General features: G+C 44.9%; 1 protein-coding gene across 4 annotated transcripts in view; it reads left to right on the top strand.

Annotated features, from left to right (window-relative positions):
• Positions 1–25,450, top strand: part of LOC147637978 (uncharacterized) — an 87,700-nt gene that overhangs the window by 35,696 nt on the left and 26,554 nt on the right. The window contains exons 2-9 of one of the 4 annotated variants that reach the window (XM_086797203.1): positions 4,797–4,940; positions 5,040–5,232; positions 5,530–5,668; positions 5,795–5,926; positions 6,053–6,157; positions 20,764–20,821; positions 20,937–21,070; positions 21,164–21,274. In XM_086797203.1, the coding sequence (XP_086653329.1) occupies positions 4,797–4,940; positions 5,040–5,232; positions 5,530–5,668; positions 5,795–5,926; positions 6,053–6,157; positions 20,764–20,821; positions 20,937–21,070; positions 21,164–21,274 (1,016 nt within the window). The remainder of the gene's footprint in view (positions 1–4,796; positions 4,941–5,039; positions 5,233–5,529; positions 5,669–5,794; positions 5,927–6,052; positions 6,158–20,763; positions 20,822–20,936; positions 21,071–21,163; positions 21,275–25,450) is intronic. The other 3 variants (XM_086797197.1, XM_086797218.1, XM_086797210.1) reach the window with 3 other exon arrangements.

Here is a 25,450-nt window from a genome sequence, read left to right on the forward strand (position 1 = left end):
CCTCTTTCTTTCATTCTCAGTGATTTGCATAAAAGGAGTTACCTCAAGCAACACTTCCCAAAACTTGTTGACATACTGTTATACACTTTCATTATCTCTTTGCTCAAGTCTATCCCACTTTTGGGTGAGAGTTTGCTCCGCATTAGGTGGCAAGAACTGAGCATAAAATCTGTTCTTAAACTCTTTCCAGGTGCAAATGGGGTCTTTGGTGATCTTTTCAGTGATCCACCAATGAGCACCGGTCCGCTTCGAGAATAGGCTAGCATGGCGTACTTTAGACTTCTCAGTGAAGTCCTCATCGCTATAAGCAATGTCAAACTGTGCCACAAATGCTAACACTTTGGAAGCATCATGCTCTCCATGAAAAACATCAAACTTAACGGACTTGTCACTTGCTTTAAATTCCTTGAGCTTTCTGGTATGAGGCTCATGGTCCTCTCTTTTTCTTTTCCCTTTATCCAACGGGGCAACCCTATCTGCATGGGCTCCATGCGCCATCATGGAAGTTTCATGAAGCACGGTGGCATGTGCTCCACGAACTTGAGAATCAGATGCATGTGACCTTCTTGCATAAGGCAATGTCTCTCCATGAGATGGTCACTCTTTTGTAGGTGTTGGAGAGAGAGCATACGACCACAGCTGGCCGGCTCCCCTAGCTTGCATGGGGGCGGCCAGTTTCAAGGTGGGGTGTGAGTAGGTGGCCATGCACCCACCCCCACACATAAAGGGTTAAGAGTGGGGTTTCCCTCCCCACCTTGGTCTATATGCGGGTGCCCACAATGGGTTCCCACTCTTAAATGAATGTGAACTTACAACCTTATAAAAATAAAGGTTAGAAAGAAAGCGATTAAACAAACAAGTGCAATACACTTATCACCAGGCAAACACAAGAATACAAGTCATGCGAAAACAGTTCCAAACATGTAAAACATGAATGCATGTGCAAATAGTATCATGGACATATCTCCCGTTCATGGAACAAGTACAAAACATCTGTCGGGCACAATGATGGCATGACAGAGAAACATAAATCCCGGTCTTCCTATGGAGTGACAGTCCCATAGGTAAGACACAGATCCAGGCACGAGCCTCCCTATGGAGTGACAGTCCCATAGGCAAGTACTCTTCCATGGCGTGACAATCCCATGGATAGAACACAGTCCAGGTCATACACGGGTGGCACCAGTCTGGCTCCCGTCCATACGACACCATCCTGCTAATACACGGGTGGCACCAGTCTGGCTCCCGTCCATGTTATGCAAAAATATTGGTCCCTTCACATGAGACACCGGCCTGGCCTCAAGTGAACGAGACACAAATCTGGAGATGGACCGAATGGTCGGTCAATTGGTGACACTAATGCTCAAGTTTAGGTCCTAATCTAGGTAGGGTTGGGGAGCCTTGAGATTAGGGGGAAGGCTGTAGGCAGGTTACAAGTGGCTAGGGTTCATTATTATTGATAATCCATGGTTACTGGCCATTTGTGGCTAGATGGTTATTTTAGTAGAAGTAGTCACTATATGAGTGACTTATGGGTTATTGTGTTGTTGGACTATCTTACTTGATAGTTGGTCTGTGCCTAGACTAGAGTAGTCTTACTCTTGCCATGGATATGGTGGTTCACAAGCTGTCGCCGAGGATCCCTTAGGACAGGCTTTGGTGGTATGGGATGCCATAGTTGACTGGCTTAGTGTGGAAATGGAATCTTAGCCCTTGGCTTGGGATGGAATCTATGGTTGGGAGGTGAGTGTGCTTGCACCATTCTCTGTGCTCTAACCTTGTGCGTTTAGCTTGTGTATTAGGTGATTTTAAGGAGGGAGCTTCACAATTGGAAGTATGATGTCATCTCTAGCACAAAGACTGATGAGATAACTAATGCTATGTCTTCTTTGTGTGATGCTTTGTATGCTAATTTGTTACTTCATGATGTTGATAGTGTTGCATACTCTATTGTAATCCTTTTTGGTTGCTACTATTGAAAAAGTGATCTTGCATAAACGAAGGGGGAGCGTAACTCGTGTGTGTGCACATTTATGTGGTGGTCTAAAGGGCATAAATTAAAGGTTAAATTGTCCAAAGGTTAAGTGGTTTGGTAAAGCAAAGGTCAAAAGACTAGATTCCCAATGATGTAATTAACGAGGTGTCAAGGTGATGTCATATGGCTGATTGAGATATCATGGAAAAGGTGGAGTGATTTGTGGTTATTCGGTGGAGTGATTGGTGGATCTAGATGCCTCTTTGGAGAGCTATAAAATGATGTATTGCTTTGCTCAATTAATGAGATCCTGTGTTGATTTGGTTTGCCGTTAGCATTGTATTTAGCTTAATCTCCTTTTTATTATTCTAATCAGTAAATCATGAAATTTAGCATTTGCTATAATCCTCCTTATATAGCATTTCTTTTCTTGGTATCGGAGCTTAGGTTAGGCAGGAGTAGATTAAAGTGTTTAGATGTAGATTAGAGTTTTGCCATTAGGTCTTTCATTCTCTCTCACAATTAGAGTTTCTCTTTTTCTAATACTCTCGAAAGTGTGGAGCGAGGTTGGAAGGCAGAGCCGCCAGGACCCAATCCCGAGCCTGGAGACAGGAAGGGTGAGATCCAAAGATTCTGGCAATGAGGGTCGTTTTGGAGTCTTTCTCGATTTCGGCGAAGAGGACCGTGAGCTCGGCTTCGAAAAAAACAATGGTTCGCCCGGCCGAGGGAGAATGATTAGCCATGATGCTAATCGAAGAAGAAGGCTGACTTGAACAACCCGGATGAGGAGCAATCCGAACCAAGGGGAAGAGGCAGGCAAGGAGGCGGAGGAAAGGAAGGGAGGGTGGAAAAGGGAAAAGCAAAAAGAAACGGGAAGCAAGGGGAGGGGAGTTGGACACACAGGCGAAGGGAAGCGCTGCACAGAGAGATGAGGCGGAGGAACGAGGGGAGGCAGAGGTAGGGGCGAACAGCGAGGCGGAGGAAGGATGCGCTGCGTAGAGGGATGAGGCGGAGGAATGATAGCGGGGCAGAGGCAGGGGAGAACAGCAGAGGAGGAAGGATGGAGGCGGAGGGAGGATGGGGGTGAAGCAGGCATAGAGGCGGAGGGGTGTAGGCCAGGGTTCGGGGAGCTACGCGGTCATTCGTTTCAAGGTATAGTGGATTTGGTAGCAGATTCTCCGCATCTTCACTATGGACAGGGCATCGACCTGGATCATTACCTGGGGCACTGTTGCTTGGGCCACAGAGGCTGGAGTGGTCAGGGCTTATGAGGAGGATGGGGGAGGGCTAGCCCTTCAAGTCTCTCACCATCGTATTGCAGCAGTTCTCATCACAGCCCCACGGCGACTGGCGGCTAGGCTCATGCTGGAGATGGGGGATTTGTAGCAGCATAGCAGCCTAGCACATTTGGTGAGCTAGATGCAGCGAGGCCATCGAGGGTACCCACACTCATCCGGTTGAGTCCATCAGGAGCATATGGCTCAATATCATTTACACCCTCCGCGGTTAGTGGGGGAAGTTACAGGGAGGCTCTGACCCCATGCGGAAGTGGCATGAAGCTTTCTTGAGGCTTTGGAGGCCTGGCCCATTTCTCACAGATAGAGGTGGTGACCCCACTTGGCATTACAAACCACATGTGTGTTGTCCCCCCCCCCCCCCCCCCATGATATCGCCTTCTCCTCACAGAGCGGCCAGACAGAGGGGAAGTGTCTCTTCCCCTTTTGATCATTTGATTCCGGCCCCTAATGAGGCGAGTTTGTATTTAGGCCTTCGTGATTGTATCTAGACCTTTGTGGCTGTTTTTTTCATTAACTGATAGAAGGATCTTTTTCCCGGGAACAAAAAAAAATAGAGAGGACATAGTGCTCCTCTGTCTGAGGTTACCTGTTTGAGGTTACGCAATTCACAAACGGTCTCCTGTGACTATTGCTCCCCATAAGGCCATGTCTCACATCACGAGCGGTGTGATCGGACTTTGATTGGACCAATGGCAATTGTCAAAGCATGTGACTTATGTTTGTGTAAGTACCCGAGCCTCTGAAATGAATCCATCAGTAGTAATATATAAAAAGTGATCCTGATAGAAACACATCTTTGTGGGGAGATTTTGGCAGCTCAATCCACATTCAAAAGACATGAGCTAGAGGATGTCCGTCCAAATGCATCCGGTTACGCTGTTGTTAGGAAGTCTCAGATTGGGGGCATCAAGATTATACTGGAAGGGTGGTAGTTTATCCATACGAATGCCTCTAGAAAGAAGCTATCTAGTAGTGTAATGATACCATCCCGTTCCATCATGTTGACGTCAAATGCAATCTTTGGGAGACGATCGTGTGCAAGAGACCAGATATTTTGAAGGTATGTGATCGTTTGGAACAGCTAAGGTGATCTTGTGAGGGGGTGATGATTTGCTCGTAATAAGCCTAGAAAACATAAGTTAAAAGTATATTGGTCAGTTTAAGGTAGAAAAAAACACAGAATATAAAGTAAAGATGACTAGATGCTAATGTCTTGCTATGACTGTGTGTGTGTGTGTGTGTGTGTAAATTTGTCATTGCTTCCAAACAGTAGAGCACCTCCTCAATGAAGGCGACAATGGCAAGTTTTTCCTGCTTGCACATCATGCTTGCTTAGATAGGTTTGAATGTATGATCTCTCTAAGGTTGATGTGTAAGGTGTAATGGCCATAGCCATTTTTTTTGTAATTGGTTAGGTATTGCTTTGAGTCTGGGCTTCATTTCATGATCACACACTGGCATGCTCGTGGTGGTGCCTCTTGCACCTCCCATGCAGCCTCACCGTGCATTTCCTGTTGACACAGGAAACACGTATAAGACTAATGGAGAAACACTGGGTAGTACATATCAGCATGGACCATCCTTTGATCGTGGATATCTGAGGGTTTCCGATAAACACATGCTCTACTATGAAACATTTGGGAATCCTGTTGGGAAGGCTGCAGTATGTAAGTTAACCATATCTTTTTTTTTCCGACTCTTTCGAGATATTCACAGAACTTTGCGCTGTGAAGTGGTGGGTGACTTTGTCAAATGGTTTTGTGCAGTTTTGCATGGAGGTCCTGGAGCTGGTTGTGTACCACGCCATGCAGGCTTTTTTGATCCGCGATATTACAAAGTAATCTTATTTGATCAAAGAGGTTGTGGAAAGTCCACTCCTCGTGGTTGCCTTGAAGAGAACACAACTTGGGATCTTGTCAAAGACCTTGAAAAGTTGAGGAAACATCTGCGAGTAAACAAGTCTTCACTCTGCCTTTTCCTAGAACCTTCACAATTATGAGAGGAGTTGAAAGCTTCAATAGCATTTTGAGAGGGCTGCAGATATTGGAAGAGATGAATAGGATAAAAAAATTAAGCTCAAAACGTGTGATTCAAGAGGGCTTAAACTCCATATAAATTTTTCATCTCTTCTATTTCATTAGGATTGGATTAGTGTTCTTGAAGTGGAACTTCAAGGATGTAGAAATCATTGGCTAAAGTTTCCGGCTCTAACTTGCAAGCATATTATTGTTTTTGTGGACTTGTTTTAACTTTCAGGTGGTTGGTGATGGGTGGTTCTTGGGGAGTGACCTTAGCTCTGGCTTATGGTCAAGCGCATCCTGGTGTTGTATCTGGTTTTATTCTACGTGGAGTTTGTATGCTGCGTCAAGAGGAAATTGATTGGTTTTACAAACAGGTTACTCAATACTTTGCCTTACTGTGGAGTCCAAATTTTGGCTTGATATAAGCTTGAAGATGGCCCATGCTTTGTCATTGGAGGTCTATGTGATGTTTTTGATCTCGTCTTAGAAATATATTGCAGGGTGCAAGCTCACTTTTTCCATTTGCTTGGGAGGAGCTTCTCTCTGTCCTCGAGCCATTGGAACGTACAGATGTCCTTCCTGCCTTCTACAAGAGGTTGACTTCAAATGATGCAGAATTACGTCGTCAGGCGGTAAAGCTTTTATTTGTTCTTTCTATGGATACCAAAACGTTTGCAAATATATAGGAACTTTGTCATCGTTTTTGGCACTTTTATAGTCAGCAGAAAAAAAATGAATTCGGTGACTTGATTGCATAGGCCCGAGCATGGCTAAGGTGGGAGATGGGCTTGAGTTTTTTCTCAGTATCCCAGACTGTTTATTCTTGGGACGGCAAGCAGTACTTGACACGTTCATTGGAAGAGGTAAGGGTTAATACACTTCAAGTGGCCTTGGATGGTTAGTATAAAAAAGCAAGCATGTCTAATACATGGTTCTTTGATTCAGATACATGTAAGTGTGGTTTTATCTTAGTCTGAACTATAAGACCCAAATAGTGACCTTTCCCAAATCCGAACTTGTGCACTCTTGGAATCTAGGGGCATACCAATACATCCGAGAGAACCCAAATAGTGACCTTTCCTAAACCTGAACTTGGAATATAGGGACACCAATATACCTGAAAGAACCCAAATAGTGACCTTTCCCAAACCCGAACTTGTGCATTTATTGAACCTTGGGGCACTAGTGACTTTTCCCAAACCCAAACTCGTGCACTCTTGGAATCTAGGGGCTCTACCCTATCTAACGAGTCAATGCACATGGGTGTCAGAAAATAGAAAATTTGCAGGTTCACTAGGCTGTGATACTTATTGTAAAACACTTCCGCCTATGTGCTAGGGTTTTGAGAAAAGTGATTGCAGTGGAACAAACACACAACACACTCAAGAGTCCTATGTGCTAGGGTTTTGAGAAAAGAGATTGTAGGGGAACAAACACGTGGAACAACCACACAACACACACAAGACTCCTAGAACTGCTGCACTGTACTAATGTACTATTATTTCTTTCTCAAATCTCTCAATTCAGAATGGTTTATTGTCCTGTGGATGACTACCATGAGGTTATCAATTGCAGTTTCTTATAAGGTGAATTTGGGCATGTTCCTAGATTCATCTAGTTATACATAATACAATTGAAATTCAAGTACAAATGATGGCTGAGAATGCAAATGGCAACTTGCAACCCAACACTGCTAAAGATCTCCTTGGCCAGCTGACGCCAGTAAAGAAACTCTTGTAGACGTGTAGCACCGGGAATGCAACACGCATATATATGCACCCCAGGTGCTGGTCGGCCAGCATAAAATGTTGTTGGCGTGTTATTATTGTTCACGACCAGCGTTTATTGCTGCTGATTGCCATGTGGCACAGGCGCCTATATGCCTGTCCTGCACATGTGTTCTGAGGCCTGGTTGCTGTTGACAGCCCCTGTACATAGGTGAGATGTGCTACATAAGCCCTCTAGAGGGGCTACTGGTAGACCATTGAAGGGTTCATTTGAAAGCTAATAAGCATGGAAATTTCACTTAAGATTTCACGCCTATACCTCAGCTTTTATTTCCTTCTACCTGCACTTTTGGTGGCTATAAGTTTTGGGGCTGTTGGCACTATTATAGGTTGAGTTCCAGGAGTTCTACTTGGCTTTTGGCATGGATCCTCAAGGAAGTCAGTGCAGCCCAGAGAGCAAGAGGAGCCGGGTGAATAGCCGATGGCTTACCAACCACAAGGGAATTATCATCTAAATCAGTTTGAAGCCGGCGTCTCATCTCAAATTCAACTGCAAGTTCAACCTCTTGTGCAACCACAGGTTCTGAATCAACCCGTGGGGCAGCCCATTCATATGGCAATGCTGAGTAATGAACCTAAGTTTTTCTCTGCTTTTTTCTCAATTTGCACAACTATATACGAGCGATATACTGGTTTTGAAGAGCCACCTATACCCTCCGGACAGCCATCACCTATGCCAAATCCTCTTGAAACTATGCCATATCCCGTTCATCGTGTGTATTCCACTATGCTTGATTTACATAAGGATTACAGGAGATGTGATCCGAATGTCCCATAGCTGCAGTGTGTAAACTCTCCATCTGAATCCCTTTTATGGGTAGCGGAAAGAGTGTGAGGAGCTTTACATTGATAGTTGGCTTGGGAAGTGGTTTTTTTTTGGATATGTATAAATACATTGATGAGCAGCATATTAGCCAAATACAGATCATGTTACTCAACAAAGCATTCGCTTGATGGAAAGATCTCCATGAGAAGCCTATGACATGGGATGTTTTTCAACTTGTATTCAGTGGATACTGCACTCTCTCTCTCTCTCTCTCTTAATGTTTGCTATGGCTGTCCACCTGCATCCGCCACAGCCCTGGGCAACATTTGGTATCAGAGCTTGACGCCGACTGAAGCTGATCTGCACCACTTCTGGTCGCCGCCTCCAACACCAGTCGCCATTGCTGTCTGCTAGTTGCTCGTTGCCACCTGACTGCCCTACTTGAGCTGTTGATGTACACCTATGCTGCTAGCGGCTCCGCCAACCGCCACCCATGTGTCAACTGACAGACTGAGCTGCGGCCTTCTCCACTGATCACCATCACTAGCTGTCGCTGCTCCACTGTCCGTAGCTGCTGCTCTGACTACTGCTGCTGCAACAGCCGCCTTCTCATGCACAATACTCTCTGAGCTGCGACAACCGCCTAAACTGATACTCTCAGAGCTGCTTCTACGGTACCCAAGTTCCTTGGCTGAACCACTTCTCTTTTTGGTGTTTCTTTGAGTCTCACCATCCATAGACATGGGCCTTCTTAGATCAGCAACCACATTCGAGAAGTTCTTTGGCAACTTCCTAGCATGGCAGACAAAATTCAGACTCTTGCTCATGAGAGATGAAGTTTGGAGTGTTGTCAAGGGCATAGAAGAGAAGCCTGTAGTAAGAGCCTGGACAGGTGTTGTAGTAAAGGCGTTATGCCCACCCTTATAGTGTGTACAAGCCCATAAGTTATAGTACATAGTACACTTAGTACTTTTAATGTACTAAGTGCACTATGTGTACTAGTGCAATATACATGTGTGATAGGGGAGTCACACACTCATGCCTCATGAGTTGACTTATCCCCACAACTCTCTCTCTCTCTCTCCCTTCTCTGTGTATGTCTCCCACAATAACCTAACCCTAATTACTCCCACACAACTGGTATCAGAGCCTAAACTTCCAACTGGTGGTGTCGAATTTGCTGTAGAGGAGAAGAAGGTTCAAGCGCTGATTTTTTCTCTCTCTTTGTGAGTGTTGAACGCTGGGCTGTCTGCGTGAAGCGAAGGCTACACACAAGTTCGGCTGTGGTAGCTAAGCGTTCAAGCGCTACTAGGAACTGACGGAGGACAGAGAGCAGTGTGACATAAGCGCAAGGACACGAACGCGGCGTTAGTCGAGCCTTAGCCACAAGGTGTAAGCTACTAAGCGCTTCGTCGATTTGATCACACCATCAAAACGTCACCCTTCTCGTTTCGATACCCCGCCACTCCTTCGATTGAAGGTGAACCGTGTGCATTCTTTTCCCACCCAACAACATACGTGTTCAGTCGGCAGTGGCGCTGTCCGGCTAGGGCTCGGCCTCTAAATGGCACTTCAGGCCGGCCTTGCAACTTCGAAGATTCTACTCATTGTAGGAGCAAAGCCATAACCAGCTGCACTTATTGAAGGCGGTGTTTCTTCCTTCCTCGTGGCAGCAGTAGAAGAGAGCAATAGGCAGCAATAGCTTTCTGCAGCAGCATCAGCATCAGCAAACCCCCCTTTCCTGCAAATCAGAGAAAAAATCAAAAAAATTACAAGGTATTTTCCTCAATTTTTTTTTGGGATTTGCAATTGAGCAAGTACAATCAACAATTGAGCAGATACAGGTGTCGAATTGCTCAATTTTTGAGCAAAATTGGCAAAATTGGGTGACATTGGTCACAATCAGGATCAATTTGCAGGAAATTGGTCACAATCAGGATCAATTTGCAGGAAATTGGATGTCGAAATTTGGGGCTTCTGATGTAATTGTGCAATTAAGCACTCATACATGCTGTATGATGTGAAAAATCGCACATTTGGGCAAAATTGCAGCAAATTGCAGTGCAAAACAAGGGGCTTTTGTGCCGATTTGGTTGATTTGCATGCAGGCAATCGCATTTGATGCTGTGGATAATGTGTTGATGCCTTACAAGCACTCAATGTGCCTGTAAATCAAGGGGCTTTCATTATTTGGATGTATATGTGGCCAGGGGGAAGCATCGTGAACACTCTGGATGCCTTCATGTGCGTCAATGTACCATGTATGATCAGAAATTGATCTTAAATCAAGGGGCTTTTCAAGTTCGTATGCTTGTTGAGCTTGGCAAAGCAGCAGGCAAGACATTTATGCCTTGAATCCTCAAAAATCAGCTTGCAGTCAAGGGGCTTTTGCCCAATTTCTGTTCGGGACTGTTGTATGCAGTGTACAGGACTATAAAAGTCTGATTTTCACTCATTTGGACAGCCAGGAGAGCATTTATTGCTATTGTACCTGCTGGTACAGATTTGGCACAGCTTTGTGCAAGTTTTGGCATGGCTGTACACTGTTTTGAGTGACCAAAAGGTTCAATTTCAGCTGCTGTACTTGCCGGTACAGGTTTGGTACATCATTGGTAAACACTTGGTACTGCTGTACAGTACTTTGGAAGGGCAACAGAGCACATTTAAGGTGCTGTCCAAAATCTGCAGCAACCAGATTTTGGTGATTTCATCACATAAAGTGGGAGAAAAGTTGCATTTGTGCTTCCGCAGTGGGAGATAAAGCTGGGGAGAAAAACTGTGAGCACTTTGTGTGCTTTTGGTGCAGTGTTTGCACATTTTGCAGGGAGTCAGGCATTGACAGGTTGCATTTTGCTATGGCAACCACACAGGTGAGAGCTCTTCATTGCTTCACATCAAGAAGCTTGAAGGCTCGCATAATTATGATATTTGGCAAACCCAGTGCTACAATGTGTTGCTCCAGAAAAAGCAGCACAAGCCTATCAAAGAAAGGGGTGTAATGCCCGCTTCTCTTACTGCTGAAGAGTGGGAAGATATGGATGAGCTGGCAAGATCTACTATCATGTTGTCTGTGTCAGATTCATTACTTTTCAGCATTCGTGAAGAGAAGACAGCTTGGGGAATGTGGCAGAGATTGCAGGACTTGTATGCCCAACAAAGTGCCTCAAGCAAAGTGTATTGGTTGAAGAAACTCATAGGTCTTCAGATGAAGGAAGGGGCGTCTATGACAGCCCATCTAAATGAGTTTAATGGTATTGTCAGCCAGGTCATTAATCAAAAGTTGGCAATGGACGATGAGTTCAAAGCCACTTTTCTGTTATGCACTTTGCCAGAGAGTTGGGACACATTCAGGACAGCCACTAGCAATTCGAATGCTATGCTGTCATATGCAGATGTTGAGGGTGCTCTTCTTCAAGAAGAGATGAACAGGAAAAACAACTCTGTTGGAAAGTCCAATGCAATGAATGCACGTGGGAGATCCCAGCAAAGGGAGAAAAGCCAAGAAAGGGGAAGGAGCAAGTCTCGCTCCAAAAAGGATTTGGAATGCCATTATTGTGGCAAGAAGGGACACATTAAAAAGCAATGCTACAAATGGAAAAATGATCAAAAAGAAAAGGGAAAAGGCAAAGACAAAGAGAAGGATGAAGCCAAAGATGTAAAGCCAAAGGGCAAAAGTGGAGTCAAGATTGAAGAAATCAATGTGTCACATGCAGGTGGCAGTGAGGATGAGTACGTCTTCACTTGATGCCCATTCACTTCTTACAGGTGGTCATGGTATGCACTCATGGATCATTGATTCAGGTGCCTCCTTTCATGTCACAGGTTGCAGAGACTTGTTTGTCAGGTACACTGCTGGCAATGAAGGAGTGGTTTATTTGGGTGATAACCATGCATGCAAGATTCTTGGCAGAGGTGATGTAAGGCTTGTATTTTCAGATGGCTCACAGCTTATGCTCCATGATGTCAGGCATGTGCCTGAGATCAAGAAAAATCTGCTTTCTACTGGACAGCTTGATGATGTTGATTATGTTACCACATTTGGTAGTGGAAAGTGAAAAATTAGTAAGGGCTCACTGGTTGTTGCCAGAGGCTCTAAGGTGGACACTCTTTATTTCATGCATGCAGGTGTTTGTCACCATGCTAATGTAAATGCAACCGAGCTGCCGGAAATCTCTATGTGGCATAGCCGGTTGGGACACATGAGTGTCAAGGGAATGGAGCAATTGTCTCGTTTGGGTTACTTGCCTTCTCTAAAGTTTTCAAGTTTTCAGTTTTGTGAGCATTGTATATATGGTAGGCAACTACAGTGCCCCCACAAGAAAACTCTTGGACAGAAAGATGCTCAGTTAGAGCTTGTGCATACAGATGTATGTGAGATGCCTCAGCTTTCTTTGGGAGGGGCAAAATATTTTGTATCTTTCATTGATGATGCCACACGCAAGGTGTGGGTTTATCCTCTTCGTTTGAAGAGTGATACATTCGCAGTGTTTCAAAAGTTTGTTGCTCTAGTTGAGAATCAAACTGGCAAAACACTGAAGGCTTTGCGTTCCGACAATGGTGGAGAGTACATGTCCAAACAGTTTCAGGACTTTTGTGATGCTAAAGGCATCAAGAGGGAGCTCTCTACTCCTTATGATCCTCCACAAAACGGGACAGCAGAGAGGATGAACAGGACCATACAGGAGAAGGTCCGTTCTATGTTGTCACATGCTGCATTACCTCATGGTTTTTGGGCTGAAACTGTTATGACAGCCGTTCACCTTATAAACAGGTCACCTAACACGAGGCTTGGTGGGAAAGTGCCAGAAGAGGTATGGACAGGGAAGCCTCCGTCATACAAGCACTTGAGAGTGTTTGGTTGCGTTGCGTACGTGCACATACGCAGGGAAATGCGCACCAAACTTGATCCTAAGTCTCACAAATGCATATTCCTAGGATATGGTGACAGAGGTGAAATGGGGTATAGACTTTGGAATCCCATGAATAGAAAGATCATACGCAGCAATGATGTCATTTTTGATGAAACATGCATGTATAAGGAGCCTGCAAGGCAACAGGAGCCTGGCAGAGTCATCTTTGATGATGATGGACATCATGGACAACAACAAAGGGCTGTAAATCAGCCATTACAGCAGGAAAACCAGCCCTTAAATGGTGCTGAAAATGGTCCAAATGGACAGCCAGATATGGCAGAAGATATCCCTATGGATATACCACAGTTAGAAGAGATACCGGGCATGATTTTTCAGCCTTATGGCATGGAACAGGAGCCACCAATGGGTGATATGCAGGCTGGACAGCAACCTGCAAATGATGGTCATTGGGTACGGAGGTCCACAAGACCCTCCAGAGCCCCTGACAGGTTTGTTCCAGGGGTTGACTACTTGATGCTCACTGACTGTGGGGAGCCCTCATGTTATAAAGAGGCTTTACAGAGGGCAGACAAAGCTCTATGGGAGCGTGCCATGAAATCAGAGATGGATTCTCTGCATAAAAATGGAACATGGAAGTTGGTGCATTTGCCTGCAGGCAAATGCCTTTGGTGCATTTGCCTGCAGGCAAATGCCTTTGGTGCATTTGCCATGCAAATGGGTATACAGGCTCAAAGTTGCACCAGATGCAAAACCAAGATACAAAGCCAGGTTAGTGGCTAAGGGCTTCAAGCAAGAATATGGTGTGGACTTTGATGAGATCTTCTCTCCAGTGGTCAAAATGACCACACTTAGAGCTGTGTTGGCTTTGGTTGCGCATGATGATCTGGACTTGATTCAGATGGATGTGAAGACTGCTTTTCTTCACGGTGATCTCCATGAGGAGATATATATGCAGCAGCCAGAGGGTTATGCAGTAAGTGGAAAGGAGAAGCTTGTATGCAAGCTGAAAAAGAGTCTTTATGGGCTCAAACAGGCACCAAGGGAATGGTATCATAAATTTGATACATTCATGAAATCTCAGAAATTTAGGAGAAGTGACATAGATCACTGCTTGTACACCAAGAAAGCTTTGGATGGCAGTCTATTGATCCTCATCTTGTATGTTGATGATATGTTGATTGCCGGGAAATCTCGTAAAGAGATGGATGCCTTGAAGCAGAGGCTGCATCAAACCTTTGATATGAAGGATTTGGGTGATGCAAATCACATCTTGGGTATGCGGATACTTCGGGACAGAAATCAGCATGTGTTGTATTTGTCTCAGAAGGAATACATTGGCAAAGTCTTGCAGAGGTTCAATATGGACGGGGGGAAGAAGACTAGTACTCCTTTGCCTCCATATGTGAAACTCAGTGCTATGGACAGCCCACAGTCAGATAGAGACAGGGCTGATATGGCCAAGATTCCGTATGCTTCAGCTTGTGGCAGTCTCATGTATGCCATGGTTGCTACTAGGCCGGACATTGCATTTGCAGTGGGAGTGGTTTCTAGATACATGGCCAACCCTGGCAAGAAGCATTGGGAAGCAGTGAAAGGTGTCATGAGATACCTGAAGGGCACACAGGATTTGTGCATTTGCTTTGGCAAACACGATGCATTAGTGCATGGTTACACGGATTCGGATTATGCCGGTCATCCAGATAACCGGAAGTCTACTACCGGTTATGTGTTTACATTCACAGGAGGTGCTGTGTCATGGATATCCAGGATGCAGAAGTGCACTGCCTTATCTACTACAGAGGCCGAGTATATTGCAGCCATAGAGGCTTGCAAGGAGGCATTATGGCTATCTCGGTTAGTGGTTGATTTGGGCTATACAGGGGATATTCCATTGTTGCATTGTGACAGTCAGAGTGCCATCCAGTTGGCAAAGAACCCTGTCTTTCATGCAAAGACGAAGCATGTGGATGTAAAGTATCACTTCATCAGAGAGGTGATAGAGAACAAGCAAATTCAGCTTGTTAAGATTCATACGGATGACAACCCGGCTCATGTGTTGACGAAGAGTTTGCCTCCGGAGCGGTTTGCTCATTGCAGACACTTGATGGGCATTGGATGAGGCCAGTTTCAGCCTTGATATGGCCTTGTATATTATCATGTACATGCTGATTTTTCTTTTCCTTTACTTAAGGGCACTTTGCCTTTAAGTGGGAGGTTGTTGGGGTAAAGGCGTTATGCCCACCCTTATAGTGTGTACAAGCCCATAAGTTATAGTACATAGTACACTTAGTACTTTTAATGTACTAAGTGCACTATGTGTACTAGTGTAATATACATGTGTGATAGGGGAGTCACACACTCATGCCTCATGAGTTGACTTATCCCCACAACTCTCTCTCTCTCTCTCCCTTCTCTGTGTATGTCTCCCACAATAACCTAACCCTAATTACTCCCACACAACAGGGAAGAATGACTGAGCATTAGCACACATCGGTCTAGGGTTTGCCGACAACCTCATTCATCATGTCGACTTTGACAAGACTGCCAAATAGGTATGGGACAATCTTGAAAATCTGTTCGTGAACAAGATTAATAATTCAAAGGTGTTTCTAAAGCAGAAGTATCATGGTTTAAAAATGCAAGAACATCACTAATTGCAAGAACACCTCAGCACCATAGGGTCCCTCCTCCAACAACTAACTTCTTTAAGGGCCAACATTGATGAGGATCAGGGTTGTTAAAGGCGTTTGGTACGACGGGGCATGGTACGCGTATATATATATATATATATATATATTAGATAGATATATAGTGAAAGTTGAGAGAGAGTGTGTATGTATGAACCTTGAGGGAGGGAGAGAGAGTGTGTGTGTGAAAGAAACAAGAAAGAAAGAAAGCTGTATTAAACATTTGTAGAGGGCCAAAATGACCTATGGGACCAAAATAATACATCCTCATCATCTAGATACATCATCAAGGGTACAAAGTAAAATGAAATGAATTGGGATAAACTTGAGTAGGGTATGATGGGGGCTAAGCTATCTAGGCTCGAGAGTCTATGAGCTGAGGTTGTAGGTACATGGTAGAGTATAGAGATAGCCCCAAAAGTGGGTATAAAAAACATTATCATCCTAGTGTGTGTGTTTGAGGCTTGAGGGAGGGAGGGAGAGAATGTATAAGAGAGGGAAAGAGCGTGTGTATGTGAGGGGCTTCCTTGGGCCCTTAAAGCTCTCGTGTAGAGACTCAAACCAGCGATTTTTTTTTTTGTGTGTGTGTGTGTGTGTGTGGACGCCTCGATCAAGCAGTCGAACGCCTCGTATGCCTAGAGGCGCGCCTCATAACAACTATGACGAGGATGACAAAGAAAGCAGTACTCTTTTCCAGCTTGGAAGAGATGGAAAAGTACAAAGAGGTGATAACTCCACTTCGGGTATCTAGAGAGATGCCATATGATGACACGGTGGCTATCCTCATTGATGAGGATCGTTGACTTCGAGAGCATGCTTCTTTTAGTCATGACATAGAGGCTACTTTTCCAAAATGAAAGGTAAACCAAAGGGAAAAGCAATCAAGTGCACATTTTGCAAGAAGTTGGGACGACACACCGAAGAGAGATGCTACAAGCAGATGGCAAGGGAATAGGAGCAAAATCACACCAAGCTAGTGGCAGAAAAAGAAGATCCTGAAGATGCACCAGAGCAACTGGAGACTTCTATTATGACAGTACCAAAAAAAGCCTACACTGCAATGGCTAATCTCTCTTTTTTTGAGATAGATACCGATTGGTATTTTTAGATTCCATGTGTGGCGTATCAATATTGGGTTCTATGCTTGGGTAGTCCCTCGAAATTTTAGTGTATCTCTTGTGTGTTTCTTCCATGTCTGTTGTATGTTTGTACCGCCTTATGTTATTAAAGGCTCCACTATCCTAGTCTATCCCTGTTTAGATCTAGGGGGTTGATCTTTGAGTAGATTGATGAAAGTTAGTCATGTGTGGTTTTTGATATGGAGATTTGGTATAGGAAGGGCAGTTTGAACTAGGTTGCAGATGCTTTGAGTCAAATTGGGGAGACCGTTTCAAACGTTTTTGGCCACATCTTCTGGAATGGCCCATAGGTGGGTGAGGGAACATTCTGGAACGTTCCAACTAGCCGTTCCAGATCCTGGAATGTTCTAGGGCGTTCTGGAGCGCTCCAGTGGCCTTGGATGGACGGAATGACGTTCCCAGGTTCCAGATCCACGGAACGGCGTTCGTGGTAACTATGATATGGATTCTTGCCAGGAGTCATTCAATATTGCTTGAATCAATAGCAAAAATTCTTCCCAATCTTGCTGATTGTGCATGTAACACTTCAGCACATTAAAGGTGACTTGATTGTATATCTCAATAGACTTTTGTCTGTGGGGTGGTGGAATGCTTTGGACATTTCAACCTAGTTATATAATTCAGCCGTATTAGCGGACATGTAGATTTCACATTGTGAAGTTTTCGTCCGAGTTGCGGCCAGTTGATATTGTGCTTATTTTTTCTATCTTTAGCGGTGCATTTGCCTATCAACTACTTAGTTGCTGAACTAATTCTTTCTATTTGCCACTTAGGCTTCATTATGGTTGAGTCTGTCCTGCATCTTCGGAGGTTTGACAGAAACTCAGGACGAAGGGCTTTGTGTGAATATATGCTCTTATGTGTGTGTGTGAGAGCATATCTTGATACAGAGCTGAGAGTTCTACACCCACTATTGGGCACTGATGACGTTGGTGGGGATGTCGTAGTATCTAGTCCATACTATGCATAATGGAGTTGATAGTTATATAGTCTTGTGGGTTGACTACCATGAGTATATAACATGCACGTTCCTAAAAGGTGAATTTGGGCATGTTCTTGGATTCATCTAGGTATATATTTCAACCTAGTACTAGAATTGTCAAATAGAGCACGCCAAAATGACTGGTAAATTTAGCATCCCTATCATAGTCACAAAAAAATACATTTTGCGATTTCGAAACCTACGAAATGTTTTGAGCTGAAACGTTTATAGGAAACCTTGATGAAACAAGTTTCACCCACATATTAGGTTGCGTTTTGTTTTTCATTTTTTTCCTCCAAACTTGCTCGTGTTTTCGTTCCGTCTCATTTTCCAGTTTTGTGTTGCCATTTGTTCCGCTCGTTTGTCCGCCTGTTCAGCTCCCGTGGTGTGCATTGCGACTTGCATGCTTGCTTTAGCTCTGAGCCTACCTGCCCTTGCAAGCCTCTCATTCTCCTTTCATCCCCTCCTCCTCCTTCCTCTTCCTCTTCCTTTCCTTCCTTCTCCTCTTATTCTCCTTACTCCCTTCTTCTCCTTCTTCCACTTCCCTTCTTCTTCTCCCTTTTTCTCCTTCTTCTACTTCCTCCCCTTTTTCCCTCTTATTCTCCCGTCTTCCGTTGTTCCACTTCCTCCCCTTTTCCCCCTTTTCTTCTCCTTCCTCCCTTCTTCCACTTGCTCTTCTTTTTCCCTTTAATCTCATAAATTTAAGATTCTAATTTCAAATTCCACAATACCTCGTTGCAACAGAATCCATTTTGGTATTTGAATTTTTGAGTCTCAACTTTTGATGCTTTGTGACTCGTGACTCATTAGTACAGACTCTTAAGTAGTATGGAATCTGGATTCTCAATAATGTATTTTGAAATATTATGCACTTTGATAGCGCATTTTATGTTTTAAGTTTCAACTTTCAACTTTCATAGTCTCAATGTTGTTTTAATGTTTTAAATTATGTGCATCTTTTAGAACTTTCTAGTGCTTTCTGAAAGATATATATAATTTATAAAATAAAGATTTTTCGAAACCTGCGGTTTTTTAAGTGATAGACGAAACCTTTCGAAAAAACCTTCGAAACCTTGAAACCTCAAAACCTCAAAACGTTTCTTGTGACTATGATCCCTATTTGACACAAGAGACATGGGAGATCACAAAGTGGGTACAAAGATCGAGTAAAAAAACAAGCAACATCCTCAATAGGTGCATTAAACTGACACAAGATTAGCATCACGAATTTGCTGAATCTATCCATAGTGTTTAAACACTGTGTAATCCTTTTACCGGTACTAGGAGGCAAGTTTGTCACAAAATCCATAGATATGTCTTCAAAGGGTGCAAGGGCTGTAAAAGTCCCACCTTCTTCCCGTGAGACACTTTCACCTTTTGACAAACTAGGCAATGCTTCACATAAGTGAAGACATCGTGCCTCATGTGTGGCCAGTAGAAGTGCCTTTCTAGCTTCTCCAAAGTAGAGTTCATGCCCCAATGACGACTAGTAATGGTGTCATGCATGTCATGGAGGAGCTGAGCCCGAAATGTTTTTAACATAGTCGGTCTTTGCAGAAGAGCCAACCATCTCGTACGATGAAGTGACATGGTGCTGTGGCTGCCAAGGCATGTGCCCACTTAGAGCATGTGTAGAAATCTCCAAAAGTGTGAGAGAGCAAGTCATCCAGCACTAATCCAGAAGCGTACATCACTTACTCTATTTTTGGGTTGGGTGCATGATATTAGCAAACTTTAAACACCTACACATTCATTAATGTGTTGTGTGACCGTTTAGACTAAAGTGCCTGCCCTGTACATTAGTGAATGTGTACACTTAGCTTTAAAATTGTACACATAAAGTTGATCATTAAAGCACAATTAAACATTGGTTGCAAAACCAAGGCAAAAGCCTGTGAACAAACAGGTCCATTTTCACATCCCTGAGGTTGTGTAGTTCCAGGCATCTCTGGCTCCTTGGGCACATTTACACAAACACGTAGGCATTGTCTAAACAATATTCATTAAACATAGTGCACACACACGCATCAAAATATGCACATGCACACATACACATTGCACAAGACAATCTCTTGGTCTCATAGCTTGTACTTACCCTTGGGCCCCAAGTACAAATACCTTAATATAGCCCAAAAAGAATATCCTTAGGTCCCACTGTCATATAACCCAATACAATCCAAGGTTGGGTCCCAGATATGAAACCAGAATATAACCCAACACAAATCCATGGGTCCCACGGTACAAAACCATCATATAACCCATTTAAAAAAAAAAAGGAAAATGTCATGGTAGTGACACTTGCATTGCACGTTGTAGCCCTACCCTAGGTGGCCCTGGGCTATTAGGATACAGATGGATTTCACAGCAGCCACTCTTTACAGTCTAGACACCTTTCTACTCCACCAGACCCTGGAATCTTGATTCAAGTGCATTCGAGAGCCATTATCTCCCATGCCCAGCAGCATTGACAGTCTCTGGGCATAACAGGTGGGTTACTACTGAAAATGTTGTTGGAGCAGCTTCCATCTCCACAAGTTCGCCTACTTCTCTGGCTTACTATCATCAAGGTCTGGGAATGGGGGCATGGATAATGGATCTCTGCCATACATAGGCCAGCAGATTGCTGCAGGGCACCATGAGAATCCTAGGGTCAGTGTCTACAAGATTGCTCTCAGTGAGCAGGTTTTGTGGACGTTCTTGTGCCTCGTCATCTTGGAACAACACAGTGACCATTTCATCACTTGGAGTATTGTGGTGTGGGCAATGGAGGTGGGCCTGAGCATTCACTATGAGGAGGACAGCACTGGACTGGCAATTTATTTGTCTTATCAGTATATGGCTGTTATGGCTGCACACCAGGTGCCAGTGACTCCATGGTTGCTGCCGATGAATCCCGATTCTTGATAGGAGGTGATCAGCAGCCTACCGCATGGCGGGGATGCTCCTGCCGACTCCATCCGCTCTATATGGACTAATGTTATTTACATAACGGTTACTTTTTATATCATGTTTTTGATGGTATGGCCTGGCTCGGCATTTTTTCATAGTCCTAATTGACATCTTTTGTTAAAATGAACCATTTATTATCATGATTATGATTATTATTATCATCAGGGCATGCCTTGGGAAGGGCAATGCCAATGATTATTGTAAAGAGCTAGGAAGGATGCTGGCCATGTAAATGCAACATGGAAAGGAACAAGTGCCTTTGTACTTATTTTACACCTTTTTCAGGAATGCAAAGACAAGTTCGATCCAGCTCAGAAGGAAAGGATAAGTGATGCTGTTCAGGGTAAGCCTTCAGACCTTGACCTTGAGATCTACACAATCAGGGAAAGAAGCTGGAACTTCACTACTGTGTTGAAATGCTGGCTGACTGGCCTTTCAATTTTGCTGGAGTCTTGAAGGGGCTGTTGGTCAATCATTATTAAAGTCTAGAGACATCCAGTCGAGTTCAAACCCAGTTCTGGAAGGCTCACAGGGGGAAGGTTTAGCAATGACACCGCAAGTTGCACAGGCTCGCCTAGAATGCCATTATTTTGTAAGTACACTTGTACATTGGTAAAGTGGAGGTCTAGGTTGTACCGAAGGGCCTGCAAAGAACAAGTGTGCATGACATTCTTCTTCTCTTTAGATCAATACAGGTTTCCTTAAGGAGAACCAGCTGCTTGAGGGTGTTCCAAACATTCGCCATATCCCATGTGTTATTGTTCAAGGACGTTATGACTTTGTATGCCCTATCAAGGTAAGTTTTATGTTAACCTTTTATGTTATCATCTTTCTTTTATTTTTTTCCAGGAAATAGTTCCTTCTATTAGTTAAAAGAAAATAGATCCAGGAAATAGATCCTTCTATCAGTTAAAAGAAAAACCAGCCAACAGGCATGAAATACATGCTCAGAACCTCCAAAGGAGGAAAAGACACCAGTGAGGGTAGTCCCCTACCTGGCTGGCCGCTCTTGGAGGGAACTGCCTCACGGAAGGGGGGGGGGGGGGGGGGGGGGGGCGGTGTAGTCAAACTGGTGGCCTGTAGTGCGAAGTGGGGTCACCAGCACTGTCTGAGAGGAACGGGCTCTGTTGCCACATACGAAGAAGGGCCTCTCGCCGTCGCCGCATGCGGTCCGAAGCTCCCTGAAGCTGTTAGCAGTCATCTTCTGTCTGTACATATTACTCAGTGAGGGTCTTTGTTGTGGGTGTGCCCACCCAAGAGTTTTCTCATTTTTCCCCATTTTTTCCTTGTTTTTTCTCCCTGTTTTTGGGTCATGGGGGCTGTCTGTTGCTGGCCGACTGCTCTTTTGTTCTGGCAAACTGATGATGTGCTGGCCGACTGGCCATTTCTCAGTCGTGAACATGTTCAGGTGCAGTCGACTGCTTTTGGCCTGGCCGACCAGCACTGCAGGGTGGTATAACACCCATACCACCCTTGCCCCCCTCACTCTCATTGTATTTATCGGATCTTCGTGTATATAGCAGAGTTTATACAGCTTCTCTCTCTCTACACTTCTGCGTTTTGTTTCTCACAGCACTTGTCTCATTTTTCTGCTGTGCATTCCGACATGGTATTGGAGCCCCATGTGGCTTGAAGCTTGGAGACAGTGGGAGCTTGAGGGTTTGCTGTTTTTTGGTGTTGATTGGAGAATTCTTGGGCTATTCGAGACTTGGAGATCGGGTAGAAGGCGGCCATCACTGTTGGAGAGCCACCTTGCTTAGTGTTTGCAGCCTCTTTTCCCAGCCACCCTCCCAAGACCTTGTGAACCCTTGAGATGGCCAAGAAGCACGTGAAGATCCCCACTCTCCCCACATTCCCGGTGGGTCAACAGTTGGACGGGACCAACTATGGCATCTGGAAGGTGATGATGGAGTCTGTCTTGGAGACTTATGACTTGGCCGATTTCATTGTGGTTGGTGTTTCACGGCGAGAGTTGGAGGACGGGGTGCTGTTACCCTCTACTAGTAAAGAATGGGAGGCTCAGGCACAGTTATGGGATCATGTCAATGCTTGTGTGTGTTTTGTTAATTGCACAACCCAGGTGACTAATCATATCAAACACATGACGTTGGCCAGAGGGATTTGGTAGCACTTGGCTTCTCTGTATAACAAGTTATCACCCATGAAGAGGATTTCCTTGGAAGTGCAGATGCGAGTGATGAATCCTGCGAAGTCTTCAACCATGCGGGAGCACATCAACAAGCTCTAGGCTCTTTAGCAAGAGGTTCTTCAGGCTGGGAAGGAGATATCTTCAGAGGACATGGCCATCACTTTACTGTCTCATCTGACCTCGCAGTATTCAGCTTTCTACTCCTCTTTGATCACCAGTGGGAGGCTCAGCACCATCACATGGGAGGAGCTTGTGTCTATGGTTTTGGACCTGGAAGAGCGTTTTATGAACCCTCCACAGGGCAGAGGTTCTGAGGCCTTGACTGGCCAGCGGTCGAAAGGTCGAAACAACAACAACAAGGGCAAAGGGAAGTCTTCATTGGAGAAGTCTTTTGAGAAGAAGCCCGACTCAGAGCGTGATGCTTTAAAGGCTGAGGGGACCTATAACCATTGTGGCTAGAAGGGTCACTATTGGAGGAAGTGTCCCCAGCGGAGTACCGAGAAGAGTGCTGATTCTTCAGTTGCAGTTGCAAAGACTCCGGCTTTTGTGCACTTGGAGATTATGGATACAGATGCTTCATCTTCTTTGAGCAGGGAGACAGTTAGTCTCACCGCTAGGGATACTCGGGAGTGGATTCTTGATGGTGGTGCTTCCAAGCATATGACTCCTTTTTGAGAGTTATTACAGGATCTTCGACGACAGTCAGGTCGCATTTTCATTGGTGACAATTCCACTATCCCGATTCACAGTGAGTGCAGGATGGAGATTATCTGCGATGGCAAAGGGGGGAACATTCCTCCCGTGTTCTTTACGTCCCAGCACTTGGTTTTCATCTTTTGTCAGTGCATGAGGTTTGCAAGGTTGGCATCCGGGTGGAGTTTGATGAGCGTTTTGTTGCTCTTCGAGACAAAGCAATAGACCAGGTTGTCTGGGAAGGTAGAGTGGAGAATGGGATCTACAAACTCTCAGCAGTCTCTTCTCTGATAGGCACTCAGCTCGGTGATTTGTGGGATTTTCGATTTGGCCACTTGAATGTGGATGCGCTACGGCGGGCTTTCCGGGACCAGATGGTGGATGGCTTGCTAGATGTTGGCAGCTGGTAGGGGCACTGTAGTTCTTGCATTCGTAGTAAGCAACACACTTTTCCGAAGCAGGCTACTAGGCGGGCTTCGAAACCTTTGGAGTTGGTACACACTGACTTGTGTGGACCTATGTAGACCCCATCCTTGGGAGGTTCTTTGTACTTTATGCTGCTTCTGGATGATTGTAACAGATTTACATGGGTTTATTTTCTTTCCCAGAAGGACCAAGCCTTTGCTCGGTTCAAGGAGTGGCATGTTATGGTGGAGAAGGAGTCTGGATTGCAGGTGAAGACTCTTCGGGCTAACAAAGGAGCGGACTTCTCTTCTTTGTACTTTATGCTGCTTCTTCTGGATGATCGTAACAGATTTACATGGGTTTATTTTCTTTCCCAGAAGGACCAAGCCTTTGCTTGGTTTAAGGAGTGGCATGTTATGGTGGAGGAGGAGTCTGGATTGCAGGTGAAGACTGTTCGGGCTGACAAAGGAGGGGACTTCTCTTCTTATGCTTTTGTGCGGAACATGGCATCAAGCGGGAGCTGGCCAATACAGGTTCGCCTTCAGAGAATGGAGTAGTCGAGCGTAAGAACCGGACTGTGGTGGAGATGGCGAGGATGATGCTGGAGCATCATGATCTTCATCGTCCACTTCGGAGAGAGGCTGTGCCTACGGCTGTCCATACCCTCAACTGATCTCCGACGACTTCAGTACCAAAGATGACTCATTTGAGGCTTATTTTGGCAGGAAACGAGATGTCCCTCATTTTCGTGTGTTTGGGAGTGATGCCTATGTTCACATTCCAAAGAAGCAGAGGGGGAAGCTTGACTCGAAGTCCCAAAAGCTTGTATTTGTGGGATATAACTCTCTTTCCAAAGGCTACAGGTTATATGACCCAGAGCGAAACGAGGTTGTTGTCAGCAGTAGGAATGTTGTCTTTGATGAGCATGTTTCAGCTCCCAGTGTTGATGAGCACCACTTCTTGGAGAACCAGTTGAGTATGAGGATGATTCCCAGTCTATTGTTCCAGCTAGACAGCCTTAGTCAGTTGTAGAGGTTGAGCTCGAGGCTGGAGATGAGCCCCAGTAGCAGCAGCAAGAGGCTCCACGTTCTGCTCGAGTAACAAAGTGGTTGTTAGACACCATTTGGGAGTTGGGTGTTACGGAGCTTTCCTTCGAGTGGACCACAGAGGATGAACCTCGAAGATCGCACAGAGTTCGTGACAAAAGTCAAACAGAGGAGCTGTTACAGGTGAACTATGCTTTGATATCTCGTATCATTCGGGACAAAGAGCCCACTTCCGTTAAGGAGGCTCTTTCCTAGGAGACTTGGAGGAAAGCCATGCAAGTGGAACTGGATGCCATAGAGAGGAATTACACTTGGGAGTTGGTTCCGAGGCCATCAAAACGGTTAGTCATTGGTGTCAAGTGGGTCTTTAAGACCAAGTATACGTCTGATGGGTCAATGTAGAAGCACAAGGCCAGACTTGTGGCTAAGGGCTATGCTTAGCGGCTTGGCATGGACTACGAGGATACCTTTGCACCGACATCGAGGATGACCACGATTCGGACAGTTCTTGCCCTTGCGTCTTCTCAACGGTGGCCCGTATATTAGATGGATGTAAAATCTGCGTTCCTTAATGGTGTATGTTGAGCAACCTCCAGGCTTTGAGGTTCCGGGATCAAAGGGGATGGTTTACAGGTTATGGAAGGCCTTGTATGGTCTTAAGCAGGCTCCCTGGGCTTGG

Source organism: Cibotium barometz, chromosome 5, assembly GCF_041138505.1.
Source record: "Cibotium barometz isolate CiBa-2024 chromosome 5, ASM4113850v1, whole genome shotgun sequence".
NCBI classification, from domain to species: Eukaryota; Viridiplantae; Streptophyta; class Polypodiopsida; order Cyatheales; family Cibotiaceae; genus Cibotium; species Cibotium barometz.